This window comes from Lepisma saccharinum, chromosome 27, assembly GCF_977018435.1.
Source record: "Lepisma saccharinum chromosome 27, izLepSacc3.1, whole genome shotgun sequence".
NCBI lineage: Eukaryota > Metazoa > Arthropoda > Insecta > Zygentoma > Lepismatidae > Lepisma > Lepisma saccharinum.
The window spans coordinates 23,173,523-23,187,584 of record NC_139255.1 but is presented as its reverse complement, the minus strand read 5'-3'; the positions used below and the strand labels follow the sequence as shown (position 1 = coordinate 23,187,584).

General features: G+C 36.2%; 1 protein-coding gene across 1 annotated transcript in view; it reads left to right on the top strand.

Moving 5' to 3' along the window:
• The first annotated feature begins 1,569 nt into the window (after positions 1–1,569).
• The window catches only part of LOC145980376 (dipeptidase 1-like), a 217,116-nt gene continuing 204,623 nt past the window's right edge, over positions 1,570–14,062 (top strand). The window contains exons 1-2 of the mRNA XM_083113440.1: positions 1,570–1,701; positions 13,750–13,924. Of these exons, the coding sequence (XP_082969566.1) occupies positions 13,758–13,924 (167 nt within the window). The 5' untranslated portion in view covers positions 1,570–1,701; positions 13,750–13,757. The remainder of the gene's footprint in view (positions 1,702–13,749; positions 13,925–14,062) is intronic.

Below are 14,062 nucleotides of genomic sequence, written 5' to 3'. Positions count from 1 at the left end.
CCTTAAATGTATACAATATCACACCATTAATTGTGTATTGCATTACCATAAAAATGCGTAAAGCATTGTTTTTTTTTGGAAAGATTCAAGAATTCGGTGATAGCAAATTCCATAAAATAACTTGAGCTGTTATGAAATGCCTATTTAGGGCATTCCAACGTTACATGTGTGACATTTCACATAAAAAAATATGATTCTAGACATGCGATTGGATTAAAATTTTCATAATTAACTGAGTTCATAGAATTATGAAGTACTTTTTAGTGTTTCCTAACAAATGAAAAGTAATGAATGCGTGAAAACAATTAACGGAAATATGTTACGTGCATGACGCTTCAAAGATATAGCAATTTTCTATTTCATTTGTGTGTGAAGCATACAGACTACAGATGATAATAATATTTTTTATATGCATTCACAAACACTGAAACTTTAATGCAATTAATAACAATAGCAACTTTCGAATTAATTTATGTTCTTATTAACATGGTAATGGCAACTTTTCGTGGAATGCCCCATTTTGTTAACCACTCTGACTTAAGTGCCTATAATTAAAACATTAATAAAACTTGGCTCTCTTCAAACGATGCAATTTGAAGTGATTAATGTTTGGAGTCTCTATACATGGACAAGCTAGTGAATGCAGGTCCGCGTGCATGATCTCTTTTTATCCCTAAATTGCCTTTCAAAGAAGGCATATGCTCGAAATAACAATACACGTGTTTTCAAAACCACATTCAAGAATTAATTTTTTGTTAGGCCTCTTTTATTGCAAAAACGAATTCAATAAGGAAAAAGAATATGACTTTCATTTTCTTCTTGCTTCTTGCTATTCACAATACACGATCAGACAACATATCTGGTGCATAAATGTTATGTGTGGACATCTTAACCCTTTGTTTATCGCGCACGGTGTCTAGTGCAATGTGTGTAGTTTCAACGTCGCCTGTCTGACCTTCCTTCATTAATAACTGGTGTAATATTTGTAATAATGCTGTGAAAAATGAAAAAGATTTTCAATCATTATTTAATTTGCAAGAGACACTATTTTTTTCACTTGCCTCCCCATGTTGCAGTGGTAACGTTATCATATTGTAATCAAAAGGTCCAGGGTTCAATACCAGGTGGAGTAAAATACAGGTTCAACTTACTTTAAACTGTGGGTCCAGTCCCGATTAGCTTTTCTGTTCATGAAGTGTACTTAACATAAAAATTTTAAAAAAGAAAAACTATATTTTTCAATTTTATGGTCGCACAAGTACATTGAAATTTTTGATATGTGAAATATTACTTATATTGTTCTGTGTATTTACTTTATTAACCAAAATGTACATTTCATAGTTTTATAGAATCTCAATTGTTTGCAAAATAAGATGTTATCACAATAATTGAAAGTTTGGCGTTTTTTAAAACCTTTAATTGAACCTATTTTAAAAACTCTTGTGTCTGGCACCGTGCGCGACCATCGACGTAATTTTTTTTTCGCCAGAACCACCCAGAGTTAAGAACATTTATGGCTATAAAGTGTGTTTTTGACAAAATGTTCTTCTTCCTTTCAGATGTGTCGAATCAACACTCTTTGTTGCTGCCAACAATGCAAGTTACACAGAGAAGGCTCGTTGTTGTTGATCTCCTCTGACCTTCATGACCTTGACCTATTTTGGGCCGGCTGCCGGGAGATTCCACGCCTCTCCCCGGAAGGTAAGCAGGCTAGGATCTTCCCATAGTTATTCTTCCCTATTAAGTTACTCAGCCTCTCTTCTAATTCCTTAGACGTATATATCGCAGAAGCAGTTGTAAGATGGAAGCCGTTTGTTCTTTGGTTCAAAACTCCAAACACCCAGGCAATAAGTACTGCAGCATTTTAAGAGGCACATTAAAATATTTGTAGGGATATTTAATTTTCATATTGAAAGCAGCAGTAACGTTGGTTTAAAAAAGGGTACAGAACATTCATTGAATCACATATTTCAAAAACTCCCTATCGGCCACTATCAAGAAATTTGTCATTTCCAAGATTAAAAAAATGTATGTGTATATACAACAGGCAAAGAAACTCCATAATGTTGTCCGTTATGTTATTCTTCAGATTGTTATTGTCTTACTTTTCTTAACACAGGAGGATAGTTTCTCTTTGTTTTCTCAACGCTTAGATTTCCATAAATAAGTGGTTTCTCAATTATCAGTTATTTAGTTCTATTTACATTATTCAGACGTTACAAAATAATTTTCATTATCTAGAGTTAGACTGCATAGTCCAAATAATCTCTCGTCTCATTCCTCTCTCTACTCAAATGTTCAAGTAATGTTGGGGTGTCAATACTTTTTTAGGATCACGATATATTTAATCTTTTCCAGCTTCTCATTTGTCACGTTCGAGGTCGAAAACGTGTGGATTCCATATCGCAAAATACATTCTCCAAAATTTAATGTTCGACATCTCTCTCCACTACAGAAATCCCTTGACAATCTAAGATCTAATTAACACTTGAACCCACGTGTCAATTAATGCCTAAAATGTAATAGTTGGATATTTGCCCCCCCTTCTTCGATAATACCCTTAAACACTTTCTTTTCTTCTTCTAATGTATTAAATACGGTGCATTTAAGGTGTAAAATTTGCACATATACTTTGGAGACATATATAATGTGGAAGTTTATATTATTTAAAGCCCCCCCCCCCCAAATCTGGATGTCGAAACCTGCGCCATAATCCCCCCTTGTGGGCACCTCCGATACCATGGATTGATTTGGCTATGTTGTGGAAATAAGGCACACTTATTCAAACTTGTGAGCATCTACGAGGAGTATCTGGAACCCTCGCTACAGAATGAGCTGATACACTTTGCACACCTAGTAAGCAGTAGCAATGTCAAACATCAGGAAGACATCCCAATGGGACTGTCTATGTATAATATTGAACGTAAGGACCCGTTCCGCAGTACATTTCCCAATGTCGAAATTCTCTTTAGAATGTATTTGGTCTTAAATATAACAAACTGCAGCGGAGAAGGATCTTTCTCAAAAATGAAATTAGTGAAAAACACGGCTTCGTGCTGCCATGGAACAGGATCGCTTATCCAATCTTTGTTTACTAAACATTTTACATGAACTTCTTCGTGAAGTGGACTTCGATGATATTGTAGATGAATATTTGGCGAAAAAGGCAAGACAAGAGTGTCTTTAAGTGTTAAGCCTTTGGGAATTACTACAATTTCCACGATGAACCTGTCGGTAATTGTCCATTATTATGGCCGTGCATATGTAGTGACATATTTACTATTAATTGTAAATAATATAATTTATAATAAATTATGTACGTAAGTACAGTCTATTGCTTAGTTCTCTGTTTCCGTGTGAACTAAGAACGTATTTAGGGGGTCCGGGGGGCAGGACCCCCCGAAAGATTTATCAAGTACTAAAATTAAATAATGAAACATTTATTCGTTTAGCCGTTGTTATATAAATTCCTCTAAACTTATTGTAAGACAAGGAATTTATTTGGATCTTACAGCTTTGAAGGACACGAAGGATGTATTTGGGGGGGTCTGGACACCCCTCCCCACCTGAAATACTTATTAAGTATGAAAATCAAATAATGAAAATATACTCATTTAGCATTTGTTGTATAATTTGTTCTGAACTTATCGGAAGTCAAGGATTATATTGGGATCTCATAGGGCTTTGAAGAATAGGAAAGACATATTTAGGGGGTTCAGAGCTCCCGACCCAAAATACATATTAAGTACGAAAATTAAATACTGAAATTATACTCGTTTAGCATTTGTTGTATAATGTCCTCTGAACTTATTAAAAGACAAGGACTATATTGGGATCATACGGCTTTGAAGGACAGGAAGGACGTATTTATGGGGGGGTCAGGGGACCGGACCCCCCGAAAGGCTTACCATGTACTAAAATAAAGTAATGAAAATATTAGCATTTGTTACATAATCGATGGTTATTAATTTCCTCTGAACTTTTTAAAAACCAAGGATTATATTGGGATCATACGGCTTTGAATCACATTACAAAGAAGATTTATATACAATACTAAACAAAATAATAAGCATAAAATTTTAATCAGAAACTTAACGAATATGCACTGTTATATCTCTATTCTTATACAGTCTTTTTAAGTAATCCTGAGATAATATAATTTAAATTTATGTATTGTAATTAGTATTAATTTGATTTAATATAATCATTTTAATTTAAACATTATTATTATTATATTATTATTATTATTTATTATTGTTGCTATTTTATTATTACTATTTTATTATTATTATTATTCCTGAGACACTTGGTTCGGACCCCCCAAACATATTTCTAGATACAAGTCAGTGTAACCAGAATTTGAGAATTTGATCAAAAGGCCCATATATATTAAATTTGATTTCTAGATACGTAGTTCACGATTATTAATAAACGCAATCGTTGTTCCTCTCACATATATACATATATATTTTTGATATTTTGTATATAAACAATCAATAAATATATGGATTGTATTTGTCGAATATTTTGATTGGTTTATTATTTTGATGTGAATTGGATTATTGTGTTAATTCCATGAATAGAAGCTTTTGCGTAGTATACGTTTGAGCATTGACATCTAGTGTACGGTATTTAGTCGAACAAGATTAGAACGTAGCAGCTTGGAGATGAAATTCTACATCTCGTTATTTTATACTTTCAGTTATGCCACCAAATACAGAAGTAAAAACTTAAAATTCTAAGTATTTAAAATTCTACGTTGGTTGGGCTAAGTATTGTTCAATTTTTATTTTAAAATGTATTCCATAATCCAATTACAGGTTCGTATCAATGATTTAAATTTCAATGAACGTGCCTGGTTTAAAAATCGTAAATATCATGTATATTTTTCTTTCGTCATAAAATCGATGCCGGGATTTTGAGCGAGAGAGGCAGGTCTTCACATAATTAGAATGATGAAGACAATGCCATCGCGGACAGCTGACAATCGATTTAGTCCAGCTGCTTGTATTGAAACAAAAATTCCCCTGAGTGTTTTGTTCAGGCAACACACAATCGTGCCCTCTGGAAGAGCTCTTGTTCAAATATTAGCTGACCTGCTTCACTATGTGCATTCCAGCCAGAAAATCAGAAGCAACTGCTGGAAAAGCAGAGGTTAACCTGGGTGGTAGAATGAATTCAGTAGGAAATCCTTTGTATTTTGTTTATCTAGCGTTGCTTGTCTAGTTCTTCATGGGCATGAACGATAATTACATAAAAGGACAAAGTCAAAGGGGAAAACAAATTTCCAAGCCGAAACTCGAATCTAAACCTCTTCTCACAACATTCAAAGCATTGAGCTACCTATACAGAGAACGTGGATGAAGGAATCCTCTACCGTTAATATATATACGATATATCACGGTGAATCTAAAACAAATTGACAGATTAAACTCTTTATAATCGTTTATTACCGAAAAGTGCTTGTTTTATCACGAAGCATTTAATACTGTTTTGTAGATAAAGTCTTCAAGTTTACGAATTCCACTTTTCGTTTCATTTCTTGACGTCAATATCACATGTGCGCCCTTGAAGTCAGTCGAGCAGCTTGAATTTGCAAAAAAAAAAAAAAAAAAAAAAAAAAAAAAAAAAAAAAAAAAAAAAATCTATTACTGTGGTACAGCGTAGTTTTAGAACACGGTATGCCTAAGAAGGCAGTCCATCTAGGATGGGAGCAAGAAATTTGAGGAAACTGGTTGTCTGTGCAAAGGAAAAAGTCTAGTTTGTATAGAACTGAACTTTCGCATTAACATCTGTGGCGTTACAAAAGGGTCACACGTAGAACATTTGTAACTTGGCCATGTGAACTTCTGGACATACTCTTCCAACCATGTGAGGCCTACCCCAAAGGCGCAGTGGTAGCGTCGTCGCCTTGTAATCAAGGGGTCCCGGTTTCGAACCAGGTGGAGGCACATTGTGGGGACTCCACTTTGAACTGTAAGTCCTGTCCCGAATACCCTATCTGTGCATGAAGTGAACTTAAACACCAATTTATTCAATCAATAAATCTTCCAACCCTGTAAGTAGCAGCCATGTTATTAAAATTATGTTTTCTGTATAACTTTGAAACTGTCTATTTCTTTTAGGCTCACCCTGTATATTCGTATATGTGGGAAAAATGGATAGATAACGTTTTAGTGGTACGATGTTTACATACTTTTTCGAACTTCCCCACGGCCATCTTTAATCCGAAGGAGGCTGGACCCTTAAATTTGGCAACCCTGTAAACCGTGACGTCAGCCGGCCGATGTTACTCGGAAGAAACATTAGAGAATAAACGTTCAAACGTAAAAAAACAAAATTTTCTGTAGCCTAATCATCCCGTAATTACTTCATTCCCTCAAATTATATTCGCAACTTTATTCAACGTTATTTTTCATAAGTAAAGCAGTATGTTATTAAGTTGTTAAAAATATGCATTAAAGATTTTGAGCAGCATTTCACGGAGCATTCCGTACGTTTCACATGTGGTGAATCATCAAATATAATAAATATCCAATCATTATGTCTTTATGATTTTTAATTATGTGCAAAATAAATCAGCTACGTCGAAAAGCTATAACCATGACATGGAGGCAGACTAATTTGAAACATGTTTACGCAAAAAGCAAATTCCACGCTGAAAAAAGTTGTGTGCATGAGGCTCCACACGCTAAGCTTTAATGTTCCTCGTATTAAGTACAAGAGCGATACTACTGCTACTACAAAAAAAATCGTATAACCTCTAAGAGCATAAAACTTAACAAGCCTAACCTAACGAAAACAGTAGAACACAACACTCATTCCTTCACTGTAACATATCTCCGCAGGAGAAAAACAGTGGAAATCTAAAACTAATTCCTAAATCATGCAAAATTATCCACTTTCTCTCAGGGAGTATATAGGCACCAATATCAGAAATGTCACATGTTTGGAAATATTTATTTCCAGTTCATTATTTTCGTGGAAGACATTATCTTAGCCTTGTACATATATATGCACACAAAACAAATATATGCTCATAAGCACATCGTATTGTCTGTTGAATAAAATCTTTGCAAATTACGCGTATGTTATATACTGCAAATATGAAGACGCTGTACAAAACTATTATGTTCAAGATACATTTTACACTCTGTAATACTCACCCATGCTGGTTTATCGCATCCAGAATTACTCTTACGTCTTACTTTTATAACTGTTAAACCAGTTTATTAGATCTTCCATCACCTAAATATTAAGTTTGTAAAGAGTTTCTAATGTCATTTCGACAATCTAGCAAATAAAATAGGTTCAAACTACTGTACATATTATTGGAAAGTTCCATGCTGCATAGGCTATATGATATGTAAAGTTAGCCTTGCGTTTTCTGTTGTTTTTTTCAGTAATTTAACGATAAATTTCCATTTCTATTGTTAATGTATGTTCTTTACTTGTATCGTAATGTTAATCTTCTGTCCAGATTTGGAAAGAGAAAAACACTATTTACATGGATTCCTTTGCTTCTTTAAAAGTCAACACCAATTTTGCTATTCGCGCCCATGCTTTGTAGCTTCATTATTAAGCCGGTGATACAGCGTTGCCAAATTTCAGAATTCCGGCCTTAATAGAGCTGGCAGTGACTTGCCTCATTAAGACAGAGTACCTGGTTTATAAAATTTTCAATTGTTTGCATTAGCATATCGTGGAATATGAACAATATTTAACATCAATTTACAAATTTATATTTTACAGCTTGAGTGTACTATTTGAAATTATCTTTGTCGTCATTGAGTAGATTCGATGAAATTGAACTAAATGTATAATTTTGTCAACTTAAAACACATGACAATTTTTACTACGGAAACGCACAGTTCTCCCTTGGAATTGTGTGCATAATTGGCAAATTTCAGGCTTAAGTTACAGCATAAATGTTAATAGAACTGGAGTTTATGCTGAAAATATAGGTGAATTTCGTTACCTATCTTAAGCGAATGTCAGTGTTAATTTTCATTTTAATTAAATTATTATTATCTTTATTATCATCATTATTACACTGGCAGTTGTACCTATGTAAATTTGCAATGAAATTACTTATAAAAGTTGAACTGATTCAATGAATTATGCTTTACCAGGGAATCGTGCCCAGGTGTTTTGATACGGCAATCAAAGCAATCATAGAAATCTTTGGCGCTGAAACTTCCATATGACTATACGTTGAGATTTGATATATTTATTATAATGATTAGGCACGTAACTGGTCGTTATATTCCATGTTAAATTCATTGTTGCGTTCTTATACCGTATCAATCCCTAAGATTATATGTTTATTTTATTTAAGTCTCTCTGAACGCTTCATGTTGACCAGGGCATACCAAAAAACTGAGCAAAATTTTGGGGTGGGTGTGAATTAATGTAAATTTTCTCAATTTCGTTGAGCAAGTGGAGTATGGCCCACCTCAGACCCCCTCCTCCCATCGTTCCAATCGTCGCCCCTGGTTAGTATTTGTGTATATATTTACGTAAGTAATAATAATAATATTATTAATAATAATCCACGTCTCAAAAGTCAGTGAAGGCCAGAGCCTACCTACCGACTGCAGACCTTAATCCCACATTCCTCAACGGAGGTACGAGATTGTTCAACCAGTGACAGGGTGACGTGTGGTCAGCACGACAAACCCCCAGTCGTTGTTATAGGTTTCCATGACCGGATTACGCTAATCATTCGTATCTCCCTAGTTTCCTGACGATGGTGGGTGGCCACCGGTCCCATACACAGGCCAAAAAGTTGTTACGCTTTTCCCAGGAGACTCGAAACTGCGTGCGTCCCGTATCCTGAGCTCAAAGCTTACGCCTTAGACCGCAAGGCCACGGTGTGGGACATATGTACTTAAGCATATTCACAAATGACTGAATGTGTGCTTCACGTACAGCCTCGGAGTACCGTTTTTCACGGAAATAACTTGTGTGCACAAATTTATTCGTTTAACTTTATTTCTTATTGCATGTAAATTCATTTATTACTAATATTTTGAATTTAAAAATATTTTTTTTAAATAAACAACGTTGATATCATATGTAATTTAAAAAAAAATATTCCTTTCTGTTTACATTGTCTATTACCCAATAGGTACCTCTTACTACTCACGTGTTAACTTCTCGTCTACTTCTACTCTTACAAGAGTTCCTTATTTGTACGTCTCAAGAGTCCGAACACGATTTCTTTATTATGACTGCCGACCTCCGTGGCGGAGTGGTTAACACCGCACTATACGACGCCAGGGGTTTCAGGTTCGAATCCCGGCGTTGTCATGGTTTTTCTTTGTGAATATCCCTTCATCAATATCATCACTCTTCCTCATCTTCGCTAACAACCAAAATTAGCAGAAAAGCAGAATCAAATAAACTAAAGCAAGCAAATCAATTTAATTAGACCGATCGCATGAAGTGTTCGACCTTCGATCTATCCATCCGCGGTTTGAATTCTAGTGTGGACATGGGTTATCTTTATAAATGTGCCTTCACCATTTATATCTCATCCTCATACTAATGATCCGCAAACATTGGCAAAAGTCTGTATATATATATATATATATATATATATATATATATATATATATATATATATATATATATATATATATATATATATATAAACAAGTAGAGATGATTCTGGTACAGTTGTCGATACCATAAAAATGTAAACCAAGAACAACATAAGTGTAGTGCACAAATAAACATTGATTCTTGTCCATATTTTTCTTAAATATTTAATTTTCACGTTGTACTTACTATTAATGGATGAAATAAAATTATTTGGAATGGATTTCCTCTTTATTAAACTCTAATTGAGCATACATTGAAATTACAATGTCATACAATTCAATTTCCTGTCAGTGGCAGTAGAATGTCCTCAGAGGAAATTATCCAAATATTGTTCACTAGACATTGTTTGGTTCATTCCGCAGACTAACAACTTATGGCTCTCGGGTGTTTTGTACATTGATCAACAAGCGATCATAATGTGGACAGCTTGTTACATCTACAGGGTGGCGCAAAAGTCACCATACAGCTAACGTATACATTTATGTGTTTCTAACTGACATGTATTACAGAACTTACAGTGCTTGAATATGAATAATAAAGGTCTGCTTTTAAGGAACATGCTCGATGTGTCCCCCTTCAAACACCCTGCACAGGTAAATCCAGGTCATCCAATCATCCCGCACTTTTTGAATGGTGTCCCCAGTGATGGCATCACATGCTGCTTCGATGCGCTGCTTGAGGTGATCCAAGATCCTGATTTTCTCTTCGTACACCTTGGCTTTCACGTGACCACACAGGAAAAATCCAGTTGGAACAGATCAGGCGAACGTGGTGGCCACTCCATAGGACTTCGTCTACCGATCCAGTGTCCCGGAAATTTTGTGTCAAGCCACTGCTGCATGTCAATCCCAAAGTGTGGAGGTGCCCCGTCCTGCTGGAAGAAGGTGGGGGCGGTTTCCTCAGAGTTGGCCATCACGGGTGTTACATAATCTTCCAGTATGTCCAGGTACCTTTCAGCGTTGGGTTTCCGTCGATGAATATTGGTCCGATGATGCTCATGTCCCATATTCCGCACCACACCATTACCTTCTCACCGCCTGTTGCCTTGCTGTCCATGGTCCAATGTGGATTATCCTTACTCTAGTATCGCATGTTTTGCTTATTGACCTCTGCGCTAACGTGAAACACAGCCTCATCCGAGATGAGAATGGTTCTTGTGAAATCCGGGTCGAGAGCATGTATTCCGACAACCCCCTCACAGAACTAGAGTCTGCCATCAGGATCATCTTCACTCATATGATGGAGCAATTGCATCTTGCAGGGATGCCATTTATTCACTTTGAGTATTCGCTGCATGCTCCGGCGGCTTACACCTGTCTCCTTTGACAGTCGACGAGTACTCGTCTTCGGGCTTTTCACCATGGACGGAATGATAAATGTCTACATCTGCTCATCAAGTGCTGTCTTCGGACGTCCAGTTCTCTTCTTGTCTTCCACACTATCCGTTTCCTTAAACTTAGCTATCAACTTAGCAACAGCGTCATGTGTGATGGGATCACGGTCCGGGTGTTCGTTGAACTTCTGGACAACCTGCAGGGTTGAATTTTCGCGGACAAGGAATATTACTTCAATTCTCTCCTGGATCGTCAGTGGCATCTTTCAAACTGGGGAAAAATCAGAATTAAGACCTAGGAATGTAAAGGAAAAGGCAACATCAGCTGTATCGTGACTTTTACGCCACCCTGTATATACGTATTCATCACATAAAAATTTCTAACGGGCAAAAGTTATAATTAATTTTTACTTATATTCTTCAGTAATCGGGCATTATTGAAATTATTGTAAACCGTCAACAGAAAATTATTTCTTCCACCCATCGGCACGGGGCTGACTAATCACACACTTGCGCTGTATTCCATCATTGAGCAAAGATAAAGTTTGGTCAGAAGGGAAGTGAACAGGTAGTTGGAAGTTTATAATCGGCAGGTTCATGCGTGCAAACCACAATCGTGGGTTTAATTCAGTTAGAAATAGGCTTTATTTACTATTTTCAGACTTCGTAAACACTAAACACAGAGCGTGATGAGCATGTATTTTTGATTGTATATCTGTGTCCATTTTGTGTGAATTTAGAACAGTTTACTTGATTAGAATGCACGTCCTAGAGTGATGTCATTGACGCATTGCACATATTTATGAACTGTGACAACATTAGGGATCAGACGTATTTTGGTTGGGTCAATGATGGCACTAGATGGAGATAAGACAAGAACGTATACGGTAAACCCTTTCTGCCCCAGCAAACAAGACGAATAGACAAGGAAATGCACTTTGAATGCACGTTTTTGCATGATCCAACAGAAATAAAGTGAAAGGAGCAAAATCCCTAAAAATAACGTACTTTTGGAGAATATATGTACCTCAAAAGCTTACTAAATTTTAAGTATGATTCCCGATATTAAATTGGCATAATTATTTTTTTCCCCACCTGTCGATAATTTTACATTCAATTGGATTTCCGAAATATAGTTGTCGAGTTGAGGATCTTACTTATAGCACACCGCATTGAACACCGTCGTCTACTGACATCAGCGTGGACATTCTTCGCTGTTAGATTTAGTTCTCCTGGCATAAATACACCGCAGTTTTTCTGGGCTTGATCACAAAGGTATTATTTACGTAAAGTGCTCTAAACCTAATATGCGAAAACTAGCAACGAGAACTTTATCGCGACGTCAGTAGACGACTGTTCACTACGGTGTCCATTAAGTGAGTTCTGTCGAGTTGAAGGAGTAGCTTGCAAATGCACAAGCCAACGGCGCCTGTGGTCATTCAACTGTTATCAGAAATAAGTAGGCACAACTTCGTCTTCATAGTGTTTCACCTAAACACTGCATTCCAGCTTTTTTGCACATCAAAGGAGTATTTAATCTTGGAAATTTCACGTATCCCGAACTGCATGTAGTTCAACAAGCAACGCGTGCTATTTTAATTTGTTTACCTTTGATCCCTTGAAACGTTGCTATGTCGTACGGTCACTGGGAATACAAATGTGTCACCTAGATCCTGAAAAACTCGCTTCCATGCAAGGCTTTATGCGTTATTGAATTACTGCTTCCTTTGTTGATTATGTATGTAATTATACAATGTATCATAATTAATAACAAATAATAACCAATTATTGAATGAGTATCACACACACATTTTAACAGGCACTAAAACTATAATAATTTTTCATTAATTCTTTTTTGGTTAAATAATTTGAATTTGAATTTGATTTTATAATTTTGGGTGCGTCAGCACTTAGGCTATTTTACAGCCGTCACATTATACGGGGTGGGGTGCCCCTTAACATTACAAATAACAACTCTAACGTTGCGTAACTAAAATCTTAAAATATTATTACTTCCGTTAAAACAGGACAACAGACAGAATTATACTGGCCATAGGGCCAGTCGCCAGAGCCTCGTTTGTCTGCAAAATGCGGTCCAGGGTGTACTACTTTTGGTTATAGAAGTGTATTTGTTCAATAATTATAGTAATTATCAAAATTTCTTACATTACTAACCAATTGTACACTGTCACTATCATGATGATCTGGAATAACACACATTTAAATATTGCGTCTGATAGGCCCATCTAGTACATTTTGCCTCTTATTTACATTACATTTTTATTTTTATGAACAAAACTGATACAGAAATATTGGAAACACCCTAAGGCAGTGATTCCTAACATTTTTCGTTCCGCGGCGCCCTTAGTGTTTCAAGATTGTTTTCCGCGCCGCCCAAGTCAGGTCTATCTAACACTTGCAACTCTTATTTAGTTTGGTTAGGTTGCTTGCCTTAAGTTAAAAAATAAACACATGTTTTAAATTCAGAATTATTTTACACATAAAATGTATACTAAATATGCACATACATTGGAATGAATGAGTCATTTCAGTGAAAATATTAGAACATTTCTCGACACCCCTGTAAGCCATCCACGGCGTGGGAACAACTGGCCTAGGGAAAAATGTAATTTATTTTCATTGTTTTATAATAATTGTCAGAGGTGAAAAATCGATAAAATAGAGATAGTGGGTCTGACAACCTCCCCCCCTCTCCGAGTAAGCTAGGGTTAACACATGTTATATGGTCTTCATATCGTAAAATAAGTCGCAACAGCAAATCCTTTAGACATGTCTCTTTTTCATTCCAGGGCCGGACATGGAGCTAAATAAGCTGCTCCTTCTTTCTGGAATTCTAGTTCTCGTCGGAGTCATGTGCTCAGCTATTGGAATTTCAATTGACTTCCAGCAGAGGGGGTATCCAGCGCTGGAGGCGAGGCTGGAAGTGGTGAAAAAAATCCTGCGGGAAGTTCCTCTCGTGGACGGGTAAGTCATTGCAATCAAATCTCAAACAATTAACATTCCATCGTGTCTAGCTTAGTGACTTCAGCCCACCCTTCTCCTCTTTCGTGCCGTGCAATTCCAGTTCCAGTACCGCCATTTCCATGTTGTTAAATCAAAGGC